Source organism: Hermetia illucens, chromosome 4 (assembly GCF_905115235.1).
Source record: "Hermetia illucens chromosome 4, iHerIll2.2.curated.20191125, whole genome shotgun sequence".
NCBI lineage: Eukaryota > Metazoa > Arthropoda > Insecta > Diptera > Stratiomyidae > Hermetia > Hermetia illucens.
The window spans coordinates 9,829,748-9,854,630 of NC_051852.1; the positions used below are offsets into that span (position 1 = coordinate 9,829,748).

General features: G+C 45.7%; 1 protein-coding gene across 1 annotated transcript; it reads left to right on the forward strand.

Annotated features, from left to right (window-relative positions):
• The first annotated feature begins 53 nt into the window (after window positions 1-53).
• LOC119653788 (transcriptional regulator ATRX homolog) lies at window positions 54-23,538 on the forward strand. Its single transcript, XM_038058791.1, has 11 exons — window positions 54-417; window positions 7,741-8,565; window positions 8,634-9,689; window positions 9,761-10,170; window positions 10,245-10,543; window positions 15,926-16,350; window positions 16,410-16,599; window positions 21,560-22,122; window positions 22,206-22,415; window positions 22,486-22,818; window positions 22,906-23,538. Exons 2-11 carry the CDS (start codon window positions 7,741-7,743, stop codon window positions 23,056-23,058), a joined length of 4,464 nt encoding a protein of 1,487 aa, XP_037914719.1. The 5' UTR covers window positions 54-417; the 3' UTR covers window positions 23,059-23,538.
• The last annotated feature ends 1,345 nt before the right edge of the window (window positions 23,539-24,883 follow it).

Genomic DNA, 24,883 nt, shown 5'->3' on the forward strand with positions numbered 1-24,883 from the left:
AACTACTCGAACAGGCTCCACAATTTAGAATGCGTCGACGGCATGTGTCAAGACGATCTTACAGTCCGAATTGTGAATATTTTACAACTTGGTAATTCGAACGGCGCGATTTTAACGCAAAAAATTCATATGAAAAGCAGCGATCGGTGTCGGGAAAATGTTTTCATTTACTCATAGAACTGTTTTGTAATGGAAATCGGCAAGTGAAAGAAGTGTACAAGCATTGTATGTGAGAAAGTAGCTCGTGCAGGAGTTTTTTTGGTTGGCCGAGTTGATACTTTGGTGAAAACGCCATTCTGTGGCGGCAGGCGAGTCTGATTTTCATCCGCGTTCCAAGACATTTACTGCACTTTATTTTCTTTCCGTACGGTGGCATTTAACAGAATTTCGTGAAGGTGATCGCTGGAATCAACGAGGGTAAGTTGTGGGTTTAGCTTGTTGGGATTTCAGGCAAACTAGTCCGGAAGGAAGTTTGGAAACATCAGCGAAATATGTCTGGTTTTGGAGAAGGGGGGAAGGGGGATTGCGTTGCATTGTGTTTGTTTAGAGGCAAATTGAAATTTGGCGACCGGTAGAAGTGGAATACGGTCCTTAGGCGAACATATGATGGGTGGAAAGCATATGAGCGCGGATGGACGCATAACAGCAGCGAGTCCAATTGTTATGGAATGAAAAAAAGCGAAGATGGCACAGGCAATGCCGGAAATATTTCTGTCAGAGTTCCAGTCATGCGGGTTGTCAAGATTTGTTTTGAGTTCGCAAGAGGTATCTATGATTGCAATTGGTTCCCCAAATTTCCGAGAATCTAGCGAGACATATCACTGGAAAAATTCAGAGATGGCTTAAGCGTATTGAAGTCGTTGCGGGCATTTGGATGGGGGAGGAGGGAAGGCTATCGGTTGCCTCTAATCACTTAAGCTCGATGAAAAGTTTGTCACTCTGGAGTTCTCCAGATCTCACCCCTTAGAACTCGAATTCTAGTCAATTCATTGTCTTTATTTTGGGAATATTTTGCCTTACGATGCCTGGTCAAATCAAGCGAGCGCTCAAACTGATACGATTCATGGTTTGATGTGATGGTGAAGCTTGTGGTCTTGGCGACCGTAACGATAATGGCAGATATGTTATTTCCGCAGCTTCCGAGCATAGAGCTTGTAGGGTCAGTCAGGTTTCAACTGACCGACACTGAGCAATCTGTGTCCGTGCTGCGTGTTGTGTTCGCCACTGCGCTGGCGGACAACCAACTAAACACCTCCCTGTCATCAGAGAACTAGCCTGGAACCGTTTGACACATTACTTCGGGCTAGCCCTTCCGATCTCCCGGCTTTGGGAGCCTTCAAGTCAGAAAATTCCCTTCACCAACGGGAGGGGAGGGGAGGAAGGGAGTTGTTGTTAGTTCAGGGAACCCCTTACCGTCCGATCCCTCCGCCGGTCGGGTTCAATCTTCTTCGTAATAAGAAGAGCCCGAACATAATGCGCAATACGATTCCAGCTGCCAGCGCTCTTCAGCATCTCTCTGGCAATGTTGTCTGGAGAGAGCTCCCCTGCGTCTCCATAAATCTCCTGGCGGAGGCCGTCCCACCTGTCGCAAGAGAAAAAGGTGTGCTCAGCGTCGTCTGCCACTCCATTGCAGAACACACAATCAGGAGATCATGCCTTCCCAATCCTGTGCAGGTAAGACTGAAAACCTCCATGCCCACTTAGGAGTTGGGTAAGAAAGTAATCAATCTCACCGTGCGTTCTGTTCAACGATGGGTCTAATTTGTCGATGAGCCGCGCAGTCCACTTGCCCCTTGGCTCATTTTGCCAAGAAAGTTACCACTCGCTAAGGGTGCGTTGACGTTCTTCACGGGCAACCACTTCTCTTAAGTTACCCCCTCCCTTACGGCGATAAATAGCTTTGCGCTCCTTGGCAAGGAGGGCAACGGGGATCACTCCCGCAATCACCATCACAGCCGGTTCGGAGATGGTGCGATAAGCAGACGCCACTCGCAAAGCTCCCCGCCTCTGCACTTGAGCGAGGCGTTTACGATGCACCTCCTTGTCAAGGACATCAGCTCATACCTCCGCACTATAGAGAAGAACAGACTGCTTTGCTCCCATGAGGAGACGTCTCCTAGTTGATATAGGGCCTCCGACATTCGCCATTAGCCGACTCAAGGCCGCGACTCCAGCTGCAGCTCTGTCCGCTGCTGCTTTGATTTGCTCGAAGAAGCTCATCTTCGAGTCGAGCATTGAACCAAGGTATTTAATCGCTGGTTTTGACTCTATAGTCAACTCGCCGATCGATATGGGACGCAGGGTCGGGATTCTCCTTCTGGCCAGGATGACTATTTCGGTTTTTTCCAGTGCAAAGTTGAAACCGTGAGCAGTCCCGTCGCATCAATATGTCAAGTCTGCTTTGCGCCTGTTCAACAGTGCGCCCCGCAACAAGTGCCGCAACGTCGTCTGCATAACCGACCAGGGGCGACTTTTCGGGCATATTGAGTCTCAGCAGACTATCGTAGGAAGCGTTCTAGAGGTCCGGCCCTAGGATGGATCCCTGTGCTACTCCCGACGTGTTTTCCATCCTCCTCTGGCCCTCTAGCGTCTCATTGAGAAGGGAGCGGTCTTTCAGATAATCCCTCAATGTCCGCAAAAGATAGCTTGTCACGTGAAAGTTCTCTAGTGTGCCTAGCATATCTGTTCATCTTACGGAATTGAAGGCATTTCTGACATCAAGTGTTATGAGGAGCACTATCCGTCGAGATCGGCGGTGTGTGCCCGACTCGATTAAACGCATCTACGACCTCCATAACAGCATCCCCGGCAGCGCGGATCGCTTCAGCGAGTCTACCCTTGATGAGCCTCTCGAGCACTTTTCCGGCCGTGTCAAGCATACACAGCGGACGGAATGCAGACAGGAACTCCGGGTCTCCTTTACCCTTACTGATCAACGCGAGTCTGGCCACTTTCCAACGACAAGGAATTTTTCCTTGTCGCCCCCCTTCAAGCACGCGTTGAACACTTCAAGCAGCAATTTTGGCCGTTGGCGGAGCACCAGTTTGTAAACTTCCGCCGGGATGCCATCAGGACCTGGCGCTTTCCTGTTTTTCATAGTGAGAACCGCTTTTCTTCGAGCTCTCTAATTGTGAAAAGGGGGCAATCCACGACGCTTTCCGCGCTATTTACATCAACCCATATAGGGTGTCTGGGGAACAATGCCCGCACAATGCGGTCCATCTGGTCAGTGCTCAGTATGCAGGGCTTCCGCAGAGCCCTGATTTTCTGGGTGACAAGCTTATAGCCAAGTCCCCACGGGTCCCCATTCACCTCATTAACAAGATTCTGCCAGCCGCGAGCTTTGCTTTTATTTATAGCGCTGCTGAGTCACCTTTTTGCTGATCTATATTGTGCCTTTATGGCACACGCCTCTTCGTTGGCGTGGAAACGTTGTGCCAAACGGCGGAGCTTATGACACTCCTTCCGTAGGTCGGCAATTTCTGCCGTCCACCAGGCCTCTCCGGGGCATGGAAGCCTCACACAACGTCGTTATCAGATTCATCACTGAATTTACAAGGGTGTCAGCGTTATCGTTATCAGATTCATCACTGAATTTACGAGGGTGTCAGCTGCGACATTACCACCCCCCGGAGTGCCCCCCAGCGCGGCCCTACCTGCTCCAAGAGCTTCGACGAACTTTCCGATGTTCACCCTCGCGACATTCCACACGCAGGGGGAACGTCGTGTTGGCGCTCGCCGGCAAGTAGCGTTAAACACTTCGAACGCAATGTACTGATGACCACTTGCCGAGAAGTCTTCTAGGACTCGCCAGCCGTCCACCGATGATGCCAGAGATTCCGACGCAAAAGTGATGTCAGGAATGCTTCCTTCACAACCTGGGCGCCGAAACGTTGGCGTGGACACGGTGTTTAAAATTACGAGCCCGGTTCTTGCTGCCATTTCCAGAATCCGTTTCCCTCTGGAGTCTGACTGAGGCATGCCCCATTCAAGAGCCCTGGTATTAAAATCACCGCCAACCAGGATTCGTCCCTCCGTGCTCGAAACGGCGTCCTCCAGAGCATCAAGCCGGCGCCGAAAGTCCGGCATCGTCTCATTCGGCGCCAGGTAAACGGTAAAAAACGTTATCCCTAAACACCGGATCCAGACAAACCCGTCCCCCCGGCCTTCGGCAAGAACACGAAGTCGAACGTTGTCCCGAACCCAGCGGTGGTGGCAGCGGTGCCCGATAAGTCGAGATACCATGAGGACGGGTCCTTGTTTCGGTATTGCTCGCTAATCAGCACTAGATCAGCATTTACTTCCGCAGCGAACTGTGCTAGCAACTGGTGAGCGGTTGCACTCTGGTGCATGTTAATTTGCAAAATGCGAATCATGGCGTTCACACCCTAGCCCTCTCCAATTCCGCCCTGAAGATCAGACACCGTCCCGAGCTCGCAGTGTGTGCGACGCTTTCACCAGATGCGCCACGATCCTTGCAGAGAACACAACTCTCGCTTTCCTTGCAAGTCTTCCGGAGCCTTGCAAGCTTCTGACGTGTGTCCATAGTCCAGACACCTGTAGTACTTGGTGGGGACTATCCGCATTCGTACCCGGCATACTACCCATCCGATTTTGATTCTCCCGCTGTTAAGGAGTTTCCTCACATATTGCTCGGGGACTTCCACCACGGCGAGCTTTTGGCCGCGATCATTTACAGAGGTAATACCTACCCGGGCATTGGTTACCTCTGGACATTCACGCTTTAGCGCCTCCTCTACTTCTACCTTTTCTGTGAGACAGTCAAGATCCCGTATTTCTAGAGAGCACATGGGTTCTACACTGGAAACAAGACCCTTCTCCCCCAATAGCCCCTTGGTCGCTTCGCAGAACGTCTTTGGGCCCAGTTCGATGAGAACTCCACCACTCTTCGTTTTTCGTATCGAAGACACCTCCGCTCCGTTCTCTTCGGGTTTCATCCTGTAGCGGATTTCACTAAGGACCCGCAAATGTCTTGTCTTTCGTCGGCTTAATGAGCAGAGCCGACGGTCTAGTCCTTCTTCGCTTCCTCGTTTTTTCCGCTCCTGGCTTTTGGTTGGCAGCCTCCTTGTTTTTTGACAGACTTGTCTCTGGCGACGGAGTCCGTTGTTTCTTTTTTTCCTTTTTCGCCGTCTTCTTTTGGGCCCTGGAGACTACTTCGATAAAGTCTCCTTCAGGCACGTCGTCCTCTTTCCGCTTTTTCCCCAGTTCACTTTGCAGAGAGCTATCTGCGGTCCGTTTGACGCAAGCAGCATTCTCAGCGGGGAGTGCGACTGGCCACGAGACTTTAAAGGCGGTATCGAGTGCCTTTTCCAAAGCCCCGACCTTTGACTGTGGTTCTTCGTTCGTACTTATCTTGCCAATTTGCGCATCGGAGAGTTTGTTCTTGATAACTTGACCAAACTTCCTCCAGTCGATCCTTCTGGGGTCTTTAAAGGGTTTGGAGATCTCTGCAGCGAGATCTAGATTGAAAAGTATCCAACTATGATCTGAGGAGGATCCCTGGTCAGACGCTCTACAGTTTTCCACATTAAAAATAGAATTGTCAGTTAGTAGAGTGATATCAAGGACCTCTTCCCAATCGTCACAGTTTCCGAGCTGGAGAAATGGAAGGTTGGTATACCGCTCCTGTTACACACCAATAGATTTGTATTAATAACAAAATTAAAGAATGGCTGACCTCTCTTTTTGATTTCCGAGCTGCCCCAAAGCGTATGCCTTGCATTAGCGTTGCAGCCTATCAACAAGTTAGCCTTTTGATCGCTGATTTTAACGACGCACGAACCGAGAAAGTCTTGGGGAATTGGTCGTGGCAAGCTATAACCTGAAAGGAATCAAAGCAGGGGATGGATCTCGTGTGTTCGCCTTTGGCGTCTAGGAGATGCTCAATGGCCATCTCCGACAGTCGCTGATCCACACCTCGGGTGCTAGTTTGCCGCTAGCAGAATTGCCATCCACCGCTTCTTTGCCGATTTTTGGTGACTGACGTTCTTGTAGGTCTTTACTTTTGAGGGTTCCCTCGACGTCGACGGTTTCGGGTTAAGAGTACTATGTCTGCTACTTGCTACATCCAGCTTGGCCGTAGTAGATTTCAGACTGGAAATTACTAGTCTGTTTGCCGCCTCGCTCTGAGAGGGACCTACTGCTCTCGACAGCTACTGTCTCCTGGCTGGATGCCAGCGGCTCATCCTCCAATGATGCGCCTGGCATCATCACCTCTTCTTCTCTCGTCAGTTTGTTATTTTTTTTTTTTTTGAATTCATGTCTTGGTCCCACGAGAAGTCCGGGAAGAATGTCCATCCTGGCTAGTCCGGCCACCAGGGTAAGAGTCTTATTTGAAAATGACCAAGCTCCCCATTTGCTACGCAGCCCTCGTCGTATGCTGTTTCACGTTGGCTTGGGGTCCTATTAGCATCTTCTCCAGTGCACAGAGGACGGTCCCCGGGTTGTTGTTTCCTTGTCAGTTGGATGGGCCTACTCCCAGCCCGATACTACACACTCTTGGCCCATTCGAAGACGGTTTCTGGGAGCCATCGCGAGGAATTATGCCGAATTATGGAACTTTAACTTGAAGGATAATCAGCCCAGGCCGTGGAGGAGAAAATTCCGACAGGAAAAATTTTGCCCGTAGTCCTCCTTTCTTTGTAACTGAAGTGTAGCCTTTCCAACAAAGTGGAGAATATGTCTTTCATAGGTTTCTCCGAGGGGATCATGAATGATGACGATCTCAAGAACCTGCCCCTGACCATGGCTCAATTTGAAGTCCGTGACTTTACCACTTTCGGAGCTTCAATGTTCCAACTTTCTGGACACCTTTAGTATAGAAGTGAATTACTGCAGACTACTGCCCCACGTCCAGGTAGTTTTCATTCGGTGAGCTGGGACGTTATTTCCTCAATGCCAATGAAGTGGCGTATGTTAATGATATAAATGTATTGGTAAAATCGAAAACGGCCTGCGGACTACGGTCACAATAAGACAAATTTTTGAAGAGGAAAGAAGGCGTAGTGTTAGAAACTATGATGTGCAACAAGCTCAAGTTCCCCTCCTTTGGGTTCCCGGCCATAGGAACATAGAGCGGAATGAGGAGGCTGGTGGACTGGTCAGGATCTGCTCTTCGAAGTCGTTCGGTGGGGACAATCTGTTCCCGTTGGTGACTGCTAAGAGTGGAATCTACTCGCGTTAGTTAGCAGCCGCGGACATTAGATGGTGGAGACTCATAATCTGCGCCAAGTCAAGGAGGATTTGGGCCTCTTATAAGGAGACGCAAGAGCTCTTGTGTCAGTGGGTGCAAATGCATACTAGATTACGGTGGTCTGCACCCGGCACTGGCCTATAGGATGCCGCCAGACTCGGCATACCCTACCCAATTCGCATTTTCCAAGCTGCCTAGAAGAAAGAGAAACGCTCAGGCACTTCCTTTTCGATTGGCCAGCTCTAGCTAGAGACAGGCTGCGGATTTCAAATAGGTTTCTAGATGCATGGGGGGGGGGGGGGGCTGCTTTCTTTTGTGATTGCCACGGGCTGGCAGTGAAGATCTTAGCCGGCTGGACTCTGCCCCCCCTTGCTCTTATCACAGCATTTATGAAGTTTGTGGCATCAAAACGACGCACCACAGCGCTAATTGGGCCCCTTAGAGCGGGGACTGATACTTACCTACCCTTAGACAAAGGGAAAATCATAATTGTTCACTTCACAAACAATTAATTTTATGCTTTCCAGATGTCCATCACGGAAAATGAGTCAACTACAATACGTGACTGTCTCAAACAATTGAAAGAATGCGCAGAGTTTTTGATCAAATCAACTGAAGATGTTGAAAATGAGATGAAAGATTTTTCGATTACACCTACACCAGCATCCACCGACAAAAAGGATCACACAAAAGAGTACGACAAATTGCGAAAAACCTTGAAAAAAATATACAAAGAAGCCAAACAGAAAATCCATAGTGCCGGCAAAACCATTAAAGATCCCGACGATAATAATTTGGATGCCTCATCCATTGCCGAAGAAGATCCCTCTGATGAGCAAATTGTGAATGATCCATTGCTCACTGAAATGAATGCTGCCAAAGTCGAAGTCCCTGAAACAAATGGTGACGATCAAACAGGCCACAGTACACCTAAACAGAATGGCATTGATCCACCAGAATTTTTACCAGCCAATCCAAGTGAAGAGAACAAACCACCAAATGAGGAATGTAAGACCAAAATTCGCCTAGTTGCCATTGAGAAGCTTCTCGACCCAAAAGTTATGGCATCTTCATCATCTTTGATCCCAAATGCGCTTGAAAAGCCAAGGATTCAGGTCGGGTCGAGCATGTTGAATACAAATATGAACATGTCTTCAAGTATCATTATTTTGGATAGTGATGATGAGGTGCCTGAACCAGCAAGCACAAAAGTAGTGTCGAATGGAGCTTTGGAAAAATCAAAGGATAAACGACCTTCTCGGAGCGTACCGAAGGTGAAACCAGTAAAGGTTCGCATTAGTAAGTGTAGAGTGTCGGAAAAATTGTTGAAAGCTGGCAAACGGAAAATAAAGGTAAGTTTGCAGATTGGGATTATCCTTGGGGTGACAAAAGCTAACATATGAGTTTTCGTTCCTAACAGATATCAAAAATTTCCCATTTAATTCACCCGAATAATGGAAGTAGTGATGATAGTGAGCCCCTAAACTCGAAAAAACGTCGTCTGGATTCAACTGATTCCGATGAGGATGCATCAGCGACATCGTCAAGCGATGATTACTATCCGAAAGGTAGAAAGGGAAGTAGCAGACAGAGGAACTCCCACAGGAAGGTCAGATCGAATAGTCGTGCCGAACGCTCGAAGCAAAGATATAACGAATCATCGGATGATGATCGATCCAAAAGACGAAGAAGAGATAAGGAGAGGCGAAAACACGAAGAAAAAAGAGATAAACGCTCTGAACCGAGTACATCATCAAAGCATAAGGATAAGTCGAGCTCATCATCACCACGAAAACCTCGACGAATAGATGACGACAGCAGTTCAAACAACCAGGAAGACGACACCAACGCCATCGATGACATTGAATCACAATTGGAAGCTATGGAGTCTGGGAAAAAGACCGAAGGAAATACCGAATCGTCTGCATCGAAAAAATCCACATCTGACGCTGAAAAAAGTGCATCTGCATCGGAGAAAGCGGACTCTGATAAGGAGAATTCAGCCGGTAAGTCGAACAAGAGTAACAAAGCGGACACTGATGCTTCATCCTCGGATGATGAGACCATTATCAATATAAAAAAGAAAAAGGCAAAAGAATCGGAAAAGGACAAAAGTGACAATGACAAGAAAAACTCGGAAAGTTCTTCGGATGAAGAAATTGTGAAAGTCCGGAAAAAACATTCCAAACGAAAACGAATTCGAACTTCAAGCGGTAGTGATTTTTCACAAGCGGCAGAATCACCAGATGGAGAAGAAAGTAGCGACAATGACGATGAAAAATCCAACAAGAATAAACAGAAGACAAAACGAAAGAAGAAGGGTGAAAGTGATGGTGAAAACAGTGACGGCGATGGACATACGAAACGGAAGAATATCAGGCAAGTCATTAAAACAAAGAATTTAGACGATGAAACAAAGAAAGCTGCCGAGGCTGAGAAGGAGCGACGAAAGCGGGTTGAGGAACGGCAGAAGCTGGTAAGTTTATAAATTTGATTTGTCCGCTTGATGTTCATAGTTAAGATGACCGCTAATTCCCCTTTCCACAGTATAATCAAATATTCGAAAAGCCCGAATCAGCTGAAGTGGATAAAGCTGTGCTTGACTTTGATCCGGAAACCAAGGAGGAACTGCTGTCCATCGATAGTGGTCTTTTGAAGAAGCTAAAACCGCATCAGGTGCAGGGGGTTAAATTCATGTGGGACGCATGCTTTGAGACTATCAAAGATATTGAAAATAAACCAGGATCAGGATGTATCCTAGGACATTGTATGGGTCTTGGTAAGACCGTGCAAGTTGTCACGCTAACTCACACCCTGCTGGCTAACAGTGAGAAAACGCACGTTCGGACAGTCTTAGTTATCACACCATTGAGTACGGTAACGAATTGGGCAAAGGAATTTCATATGTGGATGAAATTTTGTAAATACAAAGATGTCGAGGTTTATGATATGTCGAAGTAAGTTAGTAACTGGCTCACTCACCTGCTGAATTATTGATTGAAATTGTTCTCTCTTTTGTCTCCTCCTTTAGGTATAAAGACAAAAAACTTCGTATATACAAGTTAAAAGAGTGGCAAGAAGATGGTGGAGTGTGCATACTTGGCTATGATATGTATAGAATTTTAGCTAATCCTAAAGGAACTGGCGGAAAGAAGATGCGCGAAGCACTACAGGAGACGTTGGTTGATCCTGGTCCGGATTTAATTGTTTGCGATGAAGGCCATTTGTTGAAAAATGAAAAGACTAGCATCAGCCAGGCAGTGAGTCGTGTGAGAACGTTACGACGAATTGTTTTATCCGGTACTCCGTTGCAGAATAATTTGAAAGAATGTAAGTATTGTACTTGGTACGGTTATTGTTACGTAAAACTTTCTTGTGGAAATACAAGGTGGGACAAAAGTAATCACTCTATTGGAAAACGCTATAATTTTTGTAAATGGCGGCAATTGTCAGTTCGGTTTTGGCATTTGTGTTGTAAACAAACGCAGAATGCAAATCGACAAGCCATGAATCGGTTTACTCCGAAAATACGCGGAATAATTTCTCCCATTTTTTGCGCAACAATTTGTCGGTTGTGTTGGCGCAGTGTGAATTTCGCCGCAGATTTCCTGGCGGTCCAACACGGACTGGACAAACACTGAGGAATTTGGCCACTCGCCTTGAAGAGACTGGGACAACACGAGATGATTCCAAGGTTGACCGGCCCCGGAGCAGCTGTTCTGCTGAGAATATCGCTGCTGTTGCCCAAGATTTCGAAGAGGAGCCCGGAACATCAACCAAACGACGTGCAATTGGGCATTGGCCGACGGTCCCTATTTTGTGTGGAAGATTTGAAGATGTTCCCTTACAAAATGCAGACAGTGCATTAGCTGTTAGCTATTGACCGCCAAACGCGTCTAACTTTCGCTCAAGCCATCCTGAATCTCAACGAAGTGGAGGACGATTTTTCATTGAAAATTATCATGAGCGATGAGGCTCATTTTCATCTTAGCGATTACGTGAATAAGCAAAATAATGGTTTCTAGGGCACCGAAAATTCGTGTATCACCCACGAATAGCCATTACACCCGCTCAAAGTTACTGCGTGGTGTCCTGTTCACGCTGCAGGAGTCATTGGACCATTATTCTTTGAGAACGCCGCGGGCTAAACGACTATTGTGGATGGTGTGCGCTACAGAGAAATGATTACCGAATTTTTTTTCCTCAATTGGATGACTTGGGACTGGAGAACATGCGGTTCCAACAGGACGGTGCAATGGCGCACACTGCTCGAGCCACAACCGATATGCTGATGGAATCATTCGCGGGTCGCTTAATCTCTTGTTTTGGTGATTTACACTGGCTGGTCAATCACCCGGTTTAACTGTTCTAGACTTTTTTTACGAGCTGCTAGTTGAATACATACAAAAACTACTACGCCAACACTTATTGTTCGCGTTCGTAGCGAGAGTTTAGCTTAAACAATAATTTTTGAGAACACAACAGTTTATTTGCGAGCACGGGAAATGCTTTTTCGGTACAGTCACTATCCACCAATAACCAGAAAGAAACGTTAAACCCAATGTAACCTACGGTTGGGTTCCATTCGGTCGCCAATCTACTGCAATTGCCGTCAGTAATGCCAACATCTTGGCTGACGTTCCGGATAAGGCCGTCACTACTCGGATGTGTCTAGACAACTCTTCCCATTAGTTAATGAGTAGGCGGGGAGTTGTCCTTAATCAGCACGACATTCCCAATTTGTAGGTCAGGAATACGTTGCCATTTGTCTCGAAGCCGTAGAGTAGTCATTCAATCTTATTGCCAGCATCGTCACCAGTGAAATCTAAGGAGTCACTGCCACTGTGTAAGTCGATTAGGCACTGAAAGAACGATCTTCTAAGTACACAGTCGACTAACAACGTAAATTTGTCGTCTGGTTCATCGATACTTACAGCAAGGGAGTGCAATTATTCCAGCCAAAGAGAATGTCTTCCCATCTTCCCACATATTTGGCTGACTTGACCGCTATGTCCCATAATCCTTCCTGATGAGGAGCATGTGGAGTGATGTAAGCAATCATTGATCGTCCACATATGGGGTGAAGGGGGCAGAAGATGAGAACTCGCCAAGGGCGTCTTGCCACAGAATGCCTGGAGTTCTGCTGCGAAAATTATGCCTAGTTGGATGCAAAGTACAAGCGGGAAATGCTCGATTTGCAAAGGATACTGAAGCCACAATGATCGGAGGCTTCTCCTCCAGTTGAGTCTGATCCAAATTCCACATGGAATTTCAGCTGTGTAGAGTATTTCAGCAAAGCATAGTCTATAAGTCCGTCCAATAACTACACAAGATGTCCATTAACGACAGCGCTGAAAACAAATTGTCCATCATTGCTGCCAGTAGAAGTGCCGCGTTCAGCCCCAACTTCGAAAACGTAGCACTGTCTTGTGGTAGAATGATTCATTGTTACATCTTCAGAGCGGACTCCTTAATACGTGCGGCAATGAAGGCGTCCCGGATGCTACCGACGCAGTCTTGGATACGTTCGTAGACGACCTCAGCGTACGTCTGTGTACTGGCATCCGAAAAGCCATGAAGTGTTATCATGCGACCAGGAGTCATGCCTAATCAAAGTGAACTGCGCAGTTGGTTGACATCGTCCATTCCTTTGTTAAAAGCGAGGTATGTTCGTGCCATGGTTTCGGGAGGAGGTGTATTCGAGTCCAAGCCAACTGCTCAGAGAAACTGAATGATGATTTTGCCCCGAACAGTTATGGGTGCCACATACGCCAACAGCATCCAAGAGCCAGGCCACCTCACTAAGCATCTATCGTTAAGCCAGAGGTGATATTAAGGATGGGAGATCCGTTCGGAAAAAGAACTCGTTCGATAGCTAATTCGATAAAAGAAGCAGTAGCACCAGAAATTGCCTTCAGAAATCAGATGTACACTTGCGTAATCGGAAAGCATCAAAAGATGAGGATCTATGTCATTGGCCATATGTGTCGCCAGCTGCTCGGTATCGAGGCTTATTAAGAGATCGTCGACGAAGAACGACGAAATGATTGTACCTCGCGTGGCTCCCTGACTCAATCTGGTACACGCTCCATATTATTAAGCGCGCACTACTGCAACGGACCACATTGTATGGACTGGAACCCGATGATAATGACGACCTGATGTCCTGGTAGTCGCGATGTTTCGGTACGACCCAAATCTGTTGGAACATTTTTTCGACGTCTGGCAACAGTGCCATTCGGAATTGCCTGAACCGCCAAAAGATGTGAAGCAATGGAGATTGAATCGTGGGTTCGCTCTGCTGCGTGTCCTTCAGTGAGTTGCCATTGAAAGTTAGCGTCATAGGATTAAAAACGACTCGAAACGTTTGTTACATAGCATGGTATGGGAGGATATTGCTGAAGTGGGAAAGATCAACTCGTAGCATGTGTCCTTAATTCCTCGTACTACATGGAGGGCACATATTTTTCTCGTAGGACAGGAATGAAGACGAAGCGCCGTTCAACACGTAACGGTGTTGGCCAAAAGTCGGTCAAGTCCGGAATCTCCGCTTAAAATGGGGTCTGGACGATATATCATTCCCAGTGCGTAGATAAATATCAGTGAAGATTCGAGTGCAGTAATGTTCCCCCTCCTGATGGCCGATATCAGGAAGCTCCTCTTGTAGTCAAAAACGTTGCACGGAGTCATCGAAGCGTAGCTCATCGTAGTTGAAATGTACGACTGTATTGGTGTTTGTATGGTGTGTGGTGAGCGCTAAATCAAAGACAATCCAACCAAACGGAGTTGTCTGTGCGCAGGGCTCGCCAGGTTGTTCCCTGCGAAGTCCGGGCTGAGACCCCAAAATTGCTCCGAGAAGGACGCCGACACCTACTGATGCTCTGAATGTTGTGTCCACCAATTATAGTCCTTGAAGATGTTGCCAGTTCGCTTAGCCGATCTGCACTCCCGGAAATGGTGCTTGCGTTGTGAGCGCCGCAAAATCTGAACGGAACACAACCCAACCAAACCGAGTTGCTTGTGCGCAGGGCTCGCCCGGTTACCCACTGCGAAGTCCAGGCTGAGACTATAAACATCAGTTCTGAGAAAGACGTCGACACCTGCTGATGCTCCGAATGTTGCGCACGCCAATTGTAGCTCTTGAACGATGCACTTGCCAAAAATGTAGGCTCGTGCCGTCGCCAAAACGGCTGATGCATAATCCCTTGACAAATAGGAAGCCAAAAATCCCCTCAGAATGGTGGGGTCCTGGATCTGAAAAAACTCGTAGTTAATGCCGGTATCCACCTGATGTACATTCTTTAAACCGACCGTCTAGTCTAAGGTAGTTGAAGTAGAGATTGGAGACTCGTAGCGGTTCTGGGCCACAGCCATTACCTTCAGACGCCGACATCGTCTTATTCAGTGGGTGCCTTGACAAAAGGGACAGGAGGCTGTGCCTTGTATTTCGCAAGTTGATGGCCCTGCCCGTAGCTACGCAAAGCGTTGTCTGGTAAACTCCGTTTGCCTCGACTGCCGGATCGTCTCCAAAGTCAGGCTATGAGCGTGCTGCTCCACAAACTTCAACAAATCCTTACACTTATTAAACTTGCAACTGATAAGTTGGTCGCTACAGTACTCAGCCCTTAGTATTTCTCCTCGATCAATAACGTAACGCTGACTAGCGTAAAGTTGAGCTAATTGTCTTCTAATCGAACCCACACGCAAGAATATATGAGATATCATATACCAAATTTTTTTTGGATAAATCTCGATCAATCATGCGGAATGATTGGTTGGTATAGGCCGCAGTTGTCTTATGCCCTGCCGAACACGGCTAAGACATATGCGCGGGTCGGTTGTAATTACATTGGGTGCTCTCGCGAGCCTAAGCTTCCTCGACCGAATCTGCTGTCTGATCAATAAAAGGGATCGCCTACGGCAACACACGCAATCCAGAGACGATACCGAAACGATGTCGGACTGAATCTGATAGAAAAGTTTGCCAGGAACAGAGGAATGTTAAAATTTCTTCTTTGTACCCATGGCGAACGACTTTAAAATGTTAGCTCCACTCCCACTCCACACCCTCAAGCCCGGAGTTGATTATCCTTATGTATGTCAAACCAAGTGATTTTTGTGTGTTATTCGACTAATAGGGTGCTACGTCTTGGTAGTTTTACGTGAATATCCGCCGTGTCGGCTTAACCCCACAGTTTTTTTAAGGCACGGATTGATTTTGTGACCACAATCAAGACCCTCCCTGTAAGAAATCAAAAAAGTTACCAGTTCAAATTGAGGCAGGGTCAGCATTCATACTGGTGAACGCAAGAGCAACCTAAAGTCCCTATCGAACTAAGGAGTACAGCATCTGGCGCAACTCCAGAAGGGAGCCAAGATACATATGAACTCCGTGGACTATCGTGGCTCGCATTGTACCAGATAATCTCCGGTGATTCTCCGCGATCGAATCCATTTCAAATGAGTTCTGTGCTGACTTGGATCTGATCGCTCTACTAGACCTCAGAGCATTCGCGTACTGCATCCCGATCAACAAGTCAATGTGAATACAGCGTTCCCCGGTACCACCACTTGGAGGGTCTCTTTGGCCATTTCATGAAATAAAATGTATCATTTTAGCTGGAATCGACCGTTACAGTTTTATTATCAAATATGTAATTTCGCAAAGTTTTAATTCCTTTTATTCTATGTTTTTTTCTTGCTATTCCCCAGACTACTGTATGGTCCAATTCGTTAAACCAAATCTGCTTGGCACCTACAAAGAATATCTAAACCGCTTCGTTAATCCCATCACAAATGGTCAGTACACCGACTCAACGGAACGAGATATACGACTTATGAAGAACAGATCACATGTCCTCCATAAAATGTTAGAAGGATGCATACAGAGGCGAGATTATTCCGTGCTAGCTCCATATCTGCCACCGAAACATGAATATGTCGTATTTATATCATTATCAGATCTACAAAAAACTCTGTACGAACACTACATGGTCAATGAACGATCAATTGATAACGGGCCCAGTAATGTAGGTGGTCGAGGCGCTGCACTTTTCAAAGACTTCCAAACGCTCCGGCGTATCTGGACACATCCCATGGCGTTACGAGTGAATAGTGATGAAGTTAAAAAGAAGAAGGTTTGTATAAGAATGTTGTGATTGACAAACTGGTGTTGAAGAACCGATTGTATTGATAGGATCGCAAAGCCCTTTTGGATGATGAAAACTCTTTGGATGATTTCATCGTGGATGATGACGAGACGACTGAGTCTGAATCGGAATCGTCAAATAGTGATTCGGATGAATCTGGAAGCAGTAGTAGGGCGAAAAAAAGTAAGAGCAAAGCAACAAATTCGACACGTCGCACTAGACAAAATCCAAATGCTGGTGAGTATTTTGTTCTATTAAATTTCTTTGAAGTCAATCAATACAGTCCGTAATTGAGGTTTTTATCAGTTGTATATCGAGTTGCTTTTAAAAAAGCTGCCCTTAGTGCAAAGGTAGAGTTTACTACAAGCAAATACGACATCACATTCAAATAAGTTAACCTAACACAAACTATTAGAAGTGCATTTTGTCGAAAGTTACATGCAGTATTTAAGCCCCTGGCATTACTTTAATTTAAGATATCTAGGAATCACAGATATAACATCCCAGAAAACGTAGCAAGGAGTGCGTGCTTAGCTAAGTAGGGTTTGAGTGAAGCAGTCGTTCATGGTTCAAATCTCACTGGCGGCCGAGTGATATCAGTCGACACAGTTATGAATGGTTAAATCATTGCAATAATCCCAGGTTAGCGTGATACTGTTCGAATTCGCTCCAAGTGCGCCGTTGTGGTTTCAAATGTTGAAATGTTCTTAAATAGATTCAAATTGGATTATTCCGTCATCGGATATTTTTATATTGGGGCATATTCATCCCATCTTGAGCCCGACAAACAAATTTTGGTTCCTTTCGGGAACAGATAAATTTATTGGTTTTGTAACTTTTTCCTATATTCTGGTTACTTGTGGGTCCTCAACAAGTGTTTGTCGGATTCATTAAGGAGCTGCGGAGTGCGGACGAATCTCCGCCAAGCTGCACACACACTGCAGCGCTTCCACATTAACCCACCCCCAGCTGATACTGGACTTCAGCGACAAAACCTGACTTCTGGCCCGCCAGCTCTAAGGATGCAGATCGAATCTTACACGCAGTGCACCTCTCTTCTCCGAACTTTTAGCCCCGGGGACAAAAGGTTTTAGCTTGGGCACAGAGACGTTCTTGGGTCTGCCTTCGACGTCAAATCTAAAAAAGTGCTCCCTTCTGTTTAACACTTCATATGGAGCTCCAAATGCTGGTTGCAAGGGCTTCCGGGAAGCAGCCACACACACCAAGACGTGTGGGCAGACGTCCAAGTCCTTGCGGGAATTAGCCTTCGTCGAAGAACGGTGGGATGGTTGGGTTGATTTTAGTTTGGCACGACGCCTCGGAACAAGCGTAAAACCCAGTGGTGGAAAGCTGACCTAGTATCGTTCACAGGGGAAGAGTCATCCTGTGCTATTATATCGGTTTTTAATGTCCTATGCCAGCGTTCCAGCATCCCATTGGATTGCGAGTGGTACGCCTAGGCGTTTGCTTAACTCCGAAAACAGGGACAATTTAACTCGGCTGGAACTTCAAAGCGTCAAATTCATTCCCGACAAAGGGCCTCGGTGCAAGATTGGGCGGAAATGTCGGCCAGAGGTATTGCCTCAGACCACAGCGTGAACCTATCGATGATTGTGAGGCAATACATGAAGCCATGCTATCCTTATTCAATGAGGGCCACAAATATTTCCTAGTGACCAGCCGATTCGTTGTTCAAATGCCTGGATGCGCAAGATCGTGTAATGCATGGACTATTTTTTTTAAAAAGTGTCGTCCCTCTGTGCCTCGGCAATTGCCGAAAAATCGACTGTGGCAGGGATTTCGATTTTGACCTCTGCAATTCGTGGCAAAGCGTCTGCAACTACATTATTGGAATGGTCTGAGCATTCGCACGTCTGTAATCGCCATATGGTCTCCATTCGCCGTGGGCTTTGTAGGGGAGGTCTGCTTTAAAAGTATATCTAATTTTGTCTTAGCAACAACAAGCTTCTGGAGTGGTAATGGATGCACCCTCGAGAAGTTAGAGGACTCAGTAGTGTGGATGTGGCTATGTACATCATGCTTAGTCGGCAATGAGAGACTACTTTTGGTAGTTATGTTGCTATATTTTTTAAGGAGCGCGCGAATCTGAGGGTCGTTGTCGATTAGGTAATGGCGCTTGCTTAAAGGATCATAGATGATTAGGCGGTGTGGAGCTACGTTGTGGATAGCGACCGCCGGAACTTCCAACGAGTTTAGTATTTTGATGCTGTGAACGGGCACGGTCTGGTATACTTCTTACCGACGCGCGATTACTAGATCGGCCATTTCGGTTGGCGAACCGCGAAGGAGTTCGCTTGGAGACGATAGCCTCGATGGTGGCCACCGCCTGCTGAATCTCGGTAATATGGTCCTTGTTCCAGCAAAAAGCGGTATTTCAGCACCCAAGATGGCAGCCAAGATAGATTGAGTGCTTTCCGGGAGTCGGTTTAACTACAAAACTTTGCACTTTCTTTCAATGTAAAGTATCTGGATGAAAGAAAACATAAAGCACAAATATAGGACTAAAAATGAAAGAAGGCCTGTGTAGTCTTGCACGTCTTCAAGAGGACTTTTATAAGAAAATGGAGATGCTTCTCGGGGGCTTTTTGTTCCACGTAGGGCTCTATTGTATGATAGCCAGCACTGAACAATGTATACAATAGAAGTAAGCTTTATAGGATTCGCTTTTCCAAGTCCTATTAGCCCGGGAGATGTCCCCCATGAACTCCTGTACCTACTTTTCCTGGACCATCACATTAAATAGGCGTAAACGCGCTACGGCGAAGCGAAGTACCTCGGGAACTCTGGGCATTCCGAACGGACTACGCCACACGCAAGCCGAGCTTCACGCGCAACTTTTCTGTAGATTATCCAGCCAGGGCGAAGTGAAACACCGGCGATGGGTTGCAAGGTTATAACATAATATTCTTAACCGACCGATGAAAGTTGACCTGTGGAGTCGGGGCGGAGGTTTTTTTTGGATATGTAACTGCTTATGGCGTGATTCGAGCGCAAGATAATCATTCTCTCTGAGAGCTAAGCGACTATTAAAGCTCTACAATCATCCGAAGTGTGACGGGTGTATCAAAATCGTTTCGTGTCTCTGTTTCTGTTCATCAGAGAAGCGTCCTGTCACCACTCCTCTTTGTTCTTGTTATCTACTCACACGGGACATCCAACGTTCAGCGCCCTATACACTGCTTTATGTAGATGATGTTTTCCAAGCATCTAACAGCAAACATGATCATGCAATACTGAATTTTTGACGGTCGATCCCAATGGAGCAGGCACTATCACTATCAATGGCAGTGACCTTCCCAGAACTGAGCAATTTAAATATCTTAGGTCAATGCTATCAGCCAAACAGAGAACTGCGTTCTAACATTGCTTCTCGCATTAGTGCAACCTTGATGAAGTGGCGTTTCACAACTGGTTTCCTTTTGTAATCGACGTATCAACGGTAAATTTAAAATTTACCGCGATGTCGTCCGCCCTACCGCCCTCTACGGTTCCGACTGTTGGCTGAATATAAAAGACAATGAACGGCGTGTTGCGGTAATGGGAACGAAGATGTTGCGTTGGACTAGTGGCGTGACACGTTTTGATCACATCCCCAATTAGGATATCCGCGGTCGATATGGAGTTGCACGGATCGTAGAAAAATTGGTATAGTAAGCGACCAAAAGATTGGCCGATACAACGGTGGCTTGATACGGAGGTTGCGGATTTGAATGCCTCGCGACTGCATCCAAATCACGACGACCCGCCCCCGCTTGTGAATGGAACAAAGCTAAAGAAAAAGAAGAAGACTCAGTGACGACTTCCAGGCTAGGGCAATGAAGGAACGCGAAAAAGACTGGACCGCACGCGTAAAGTTCACTGCTTTGGTTTCTCGATCATAGGAACATAGAGGGGAATGATCGGGCCGACTGACTGGAGTAGTATGCAGTTAGCCTCCTAATAGTGACTGCCAAGCATGGAATCTACCTGCACTACTTCACTGGATGGCGAAGGTTCACCATTTGTGCCAAGTCAAGGAAGATTTGGATCTTATAGTAAGATCCGGTCTCCAGAGCTTCTGGGCCAGGCGCGAACAGATGTGTGCAGAATTACGACAGTTTCCATGAGGCGTTGACTTATCAGGGACCATACCGCAAGACATATATCATATGTGGATAGGTTGGGTCAATAGGTTACGGTGGGCGGGTCACTTAATCCGTAGGGATGAGGATGATCCCACCCGGAAAGTCTATAAAGGCAATATCTATGGTAGAAAAAGAAGACGAGGCAGACCCTGCCTAAAATGGAGCGATGGCGTAGCTGGCCTACGCCAGACAGCTTTTAGGGATATCAAATTGGTAGACCTCGGCGCAAAACCGGGATGTCTGGAGTTCCTTATTAAGGCAGGCCTAGACCGGATACCGATTGTTGCGCCGTTGATGATGATGATGCGGCGAGACAAAGCGTACCTTACAATTCGCATTGCCGAAGTCGCTCAAAGCCAAGCTATAGCCAGCTTTTGAACATTATGTAATGAATTGTTGGGGATTTCAAAGAGTTGCCGGGTGCCTTCATAAATGCTACGGGCTGGTTTTGAAGGTCCAAGCCGGCTAGATTCTGCTCCCCTTGTTGTTCCCTACTGTGGTTGGTAATTGGACTCCTTGGAGCGGCCATATTTGCTTATTGTTTGCCGCATCAAACCTCACTTATGTGGAAGGTTCCATACTAATTATCGATTCTAGCGCGAGTTTTCTCTATTCACGGCATTGCGAACTCACCCCTATTGTTCACCTTTTCTTTTCCGCTGCCTCTTTGCGGCTACACATGCTGATTTTTGGTTAGAATCTAAACCGCATCTTTCTCATTCCTTTTTTCGCTTCACTGATGTTCCGTAGCGAGGTGATGCCAGAAATGGTTGCGGGTCTTATTCTGATGAACGAGAATATAATCTGCTGAATTTTCAACTGCCGTCGTTAACACTATGTAGCAGGCACGAGGGAAAGTGACGATTAGATTTGGAGACGAAGAAAAATGAAACCAAGAACAATGATCAAATACTGAACCGGCCACCTATGGCGAAATGTAGTTTTATGTAATATTGATAAAAAAAATTTCAGTCAAGACCGCTATTTTTTCTATTCCGAATATTCTTTAAGATGCTTAATAGTTACATACTTATCCAACTCGATTCCCACAGCGAACGCTGCCGGATTAGAACCAGTCGAAGAAGAGGAGGAAGAAGCCTGCGCATCTAAATGGTGGAAACCGCTCTGTCCCGAATCCGAACTTAACAATATCCATCATTCACCAAAACTCCTGCTTCTCTTTGAAATTCTGCAAGAATGTGAATCAATTGGCGACAAAGTCTTATTATTCTCCCAATCTCTGCAGTCGCTAGAAGTAATTGAATCATTTTTGGCGTTGATTGACAGAAAAACGCAGGGCATTGAAGAAGAATGCGATGTGAACGGTTTCATTGGCTCATGGAAATTAGGTTTAGACTATTTCCGTTTGGATGGTTCGAATTCAGTTGAATCTCGTGAACACATGTGTAGACGATTCAATAATAAGTCTGATTACCGAGCACGATTGTTTTTGATATCAACACGTGCGGGAAGTTTAGGAATCAATTTAGTGGCGGCAAATCGTGTGATCATTTTTGATGCCTCGTGGAATCCTTCACATGATACCCAGAGTATATTCCGAGTGTATCGATTTGGACAAGAGAAGCCATGTTACATCTATAGATTCATCGCAAAGGTAAGATGGTTTTGCTGTGTTTTCGAGAGCTAGTAGTTGTTGACTGGAATTGGTTCTACTTTCATTACTCTCTTGGCATTTAGGGTACAATGGAAGAAAAAGTATACGAACGACAGGTAATGAAGCAAGCGACGGCAAAACGTGTGATCGACGAACATCAGATTGGACGCCATTACAATTCAAACGACCTGATGGAGTTGTATCAATATGATCTCAGTGCCCCGGAGGTGCGGGAAGTACCGATTTTGCCTAAGGACCGTCTATTTGCCGATTTGATCAAAAAACATGAGAAGGTGAGAACAAGGTTATTTCCCAGTCTGTATGAAATCAAAAACATTTTCTTGCGATCCCTGTCTCCTATAGACTATCCTCAAATACCACGAGCACGATTCGTTACTAGAAAATAAGGAAAGTGAGAATCTAAACGAGGAAGAACGCAAAGCAGCTTGGGCTGAGTACGAAAATGAAAAGAACCAACCACCAGCGCCTCAGTATGGTGTCTACAGCCGGCCCAACTACCGAAACGGACCGGTGACATCGAGCAAAATTTTCGGATTCCGCTCCGATGTGCTGTTGCGTCTTCTGAATTTGAAAGTGCGCCGTGACCATCCACATCTGACCGACATGGATGTTGGCCAGCTAGTACCACTCTACTTGCGTCAGTTATATGAACAAATGAATGAAGGGAATCCAATGGTGAGTAGACTTTCATTTCTCCAATTATTGCAAATTGTATGGGAATCCGACAGCGTGGTTGCTAACAGACTATCCCCCCCTTTACAGCTGTTTAACGAACTGAACGAAATGAATCGAGCATTTGAAATGCCAACCGGTTTTGGTGTGAATCCAATGGCTACAAATTATATCATAAATCCTTTCTGTCCGCCGCCCTCTACACAAAATACCGAACCAGCATATATCCATGAAATTGATTGATTTTTTTAAGGGATAATGGAGAACTGTGATTATTTTTACTTTCATCTCATTGTTTTCACGTTAAATGTAGAATGTTTTCATTTCAATTGGGACGAACCACTAAATTATGATAACCAATTGACAGAGAATCTTGATTTGAACGGAACATAAGAACACTAAGAATGAAAGAATATTCACTTTGCATAAGTTGGATAAGTTAAAAAGAAAGCGTAGAAGGTAAATTTAGGAAAATAGGAACCATACGGTACACACACGCATTCAATTACGCAAGCATTGAAATTTTTTTTTGGCCTTGTGCTATGTACAAAAATAAACATGTTGATATGTTGCGTACGCGTTGTGTGCATTTTACTATAATATTAATTTATTAATTAATTACCATTGTATGACTCAGAAATGTAGTTTTAGTTATGTAATGAATTTCCTCCTTTTTTTGTAAAACAGTAAATGTATCCCCGGAAAATAAACGTAAAAAGTACAAGAAAACAATGGATTTTTTCTTATCAGCGATGAATATGATCTATATATGCCAGGATTATTTTTGGATTTTTTGGAACATCGTAAACAGTTTACAGGTGTAGTGTGGAGTAAATTACGAACCCGATCCCGAAATTTAGAAATTGTAGGTAGGAAAGGTGGAAAATGAGGAATGTATTGCGTGAGGATATAAAAAGGTTCTTTGGTGTTGAGTATTGTCAATCACGATGGCAGAACTACATTTTAAATTATATTACCCTCATCAAAGTCGATTCCATTCAACACACTTTTGTCAGTGTTAAATCCAACCTTGGAAACATTTTTTTACGTTCCAGGTTTGGTAGACCAATCGATTTTTCCATTACCTCCTCTCATCTGCTAAACACCTTCGTTTCTTGAACCTATTGAACAGAAAGAAATCACAGGGAACCAAATCAGGCGAATTCTGTGGCCGTTAGATGGCATTCATTTCATGTTTGCTGAAAAATTCGTTTATAATGATGGGATTGGACGACGGGGCGTTATGGGGTTCTTTGCCTACAAAACGCCGTTTTTTCCATTGAAAATTGCTTGGTATTTTCGGTGTCGGCCCTTTCGTAGCACACCATTCATTCACCTGGTGTCTGAATTTAGTCATAGAAATAATATCCTTTGCGGCTTCAACACAGTCTCTCTTTTGCATAAAAGTCTTTTGCTGTCTCGCGACGGAATCCTGAATCATTAGCCAAAATGTCTTGAACGAATTCATAAGTAATATTCAACACCTCCACGCTCTCTAATGTTTAGCTTGTGGTTAGTGATCAATCCTTTACTTTACCAATATTTTTGTTGGTCTTCGATGTCGAAGGTCTGCAATTCATAATCGTCAACGCACTCCCGAGATCATAAAATTCCAAAGCCTGCGGTCAATTGAACATAACATCTAAACGCTGAAGTTCAGGTACGCGTACTTCAAAACTTTCAGAGAGAGCTGATTTTTCTCGCCCAACGCTACGATAGCAATCCTTAAACCATCATAAGGGGAAAGGTGGGTTTGTTTTTTATCTTAATTCCAACTAGAATCAAAAAATAAAAAATTGGAAAACATGCTCCATGGTTGACGACACTTTGGAATTATTGAGCTGCGGATGGTATATAATTGTCCGAGGACGTTTGAAATCGAGATGCTTTCCGAGCTCCGAAAATAGATCAAATTCGAACTGCATTCCCTGGTCTGTGATTATTATGACTGGAACATCAAAGCGCGGAATCCGCTCTCCAAATAAGCCAGCAGTCATGTGTTGTAACGTCCTTCAGAGGAATTGCCTCAGGCCGCCATGTAAACCGGTCAATGACCGTGAGATAATAC

Bases quoted from the DNA above. Each gene is read 5' to 3' on its own strand.
- LOC119653788 (XM_038058791.1), top strand. From the start codon at position 7,741: ATGTCCATCACGGAAAATGAGTCAACTACAATACGTGACTGTCTCAAA. The intron at 16,600-21,559 runs GTGAGTATTTTG...CGATTCCCACAG, and splicing joins TAGACAAAATCCAAATGCTG to CGAACGCTGCCGGATTAGAA. The intron at 22,819-22,905 runs GTGAGTAGACTT...CCCCCTTTACAG, and splicing joins TGAATGAAGGGAATCCAATG to CTGTTTAACGAACTGAACGA.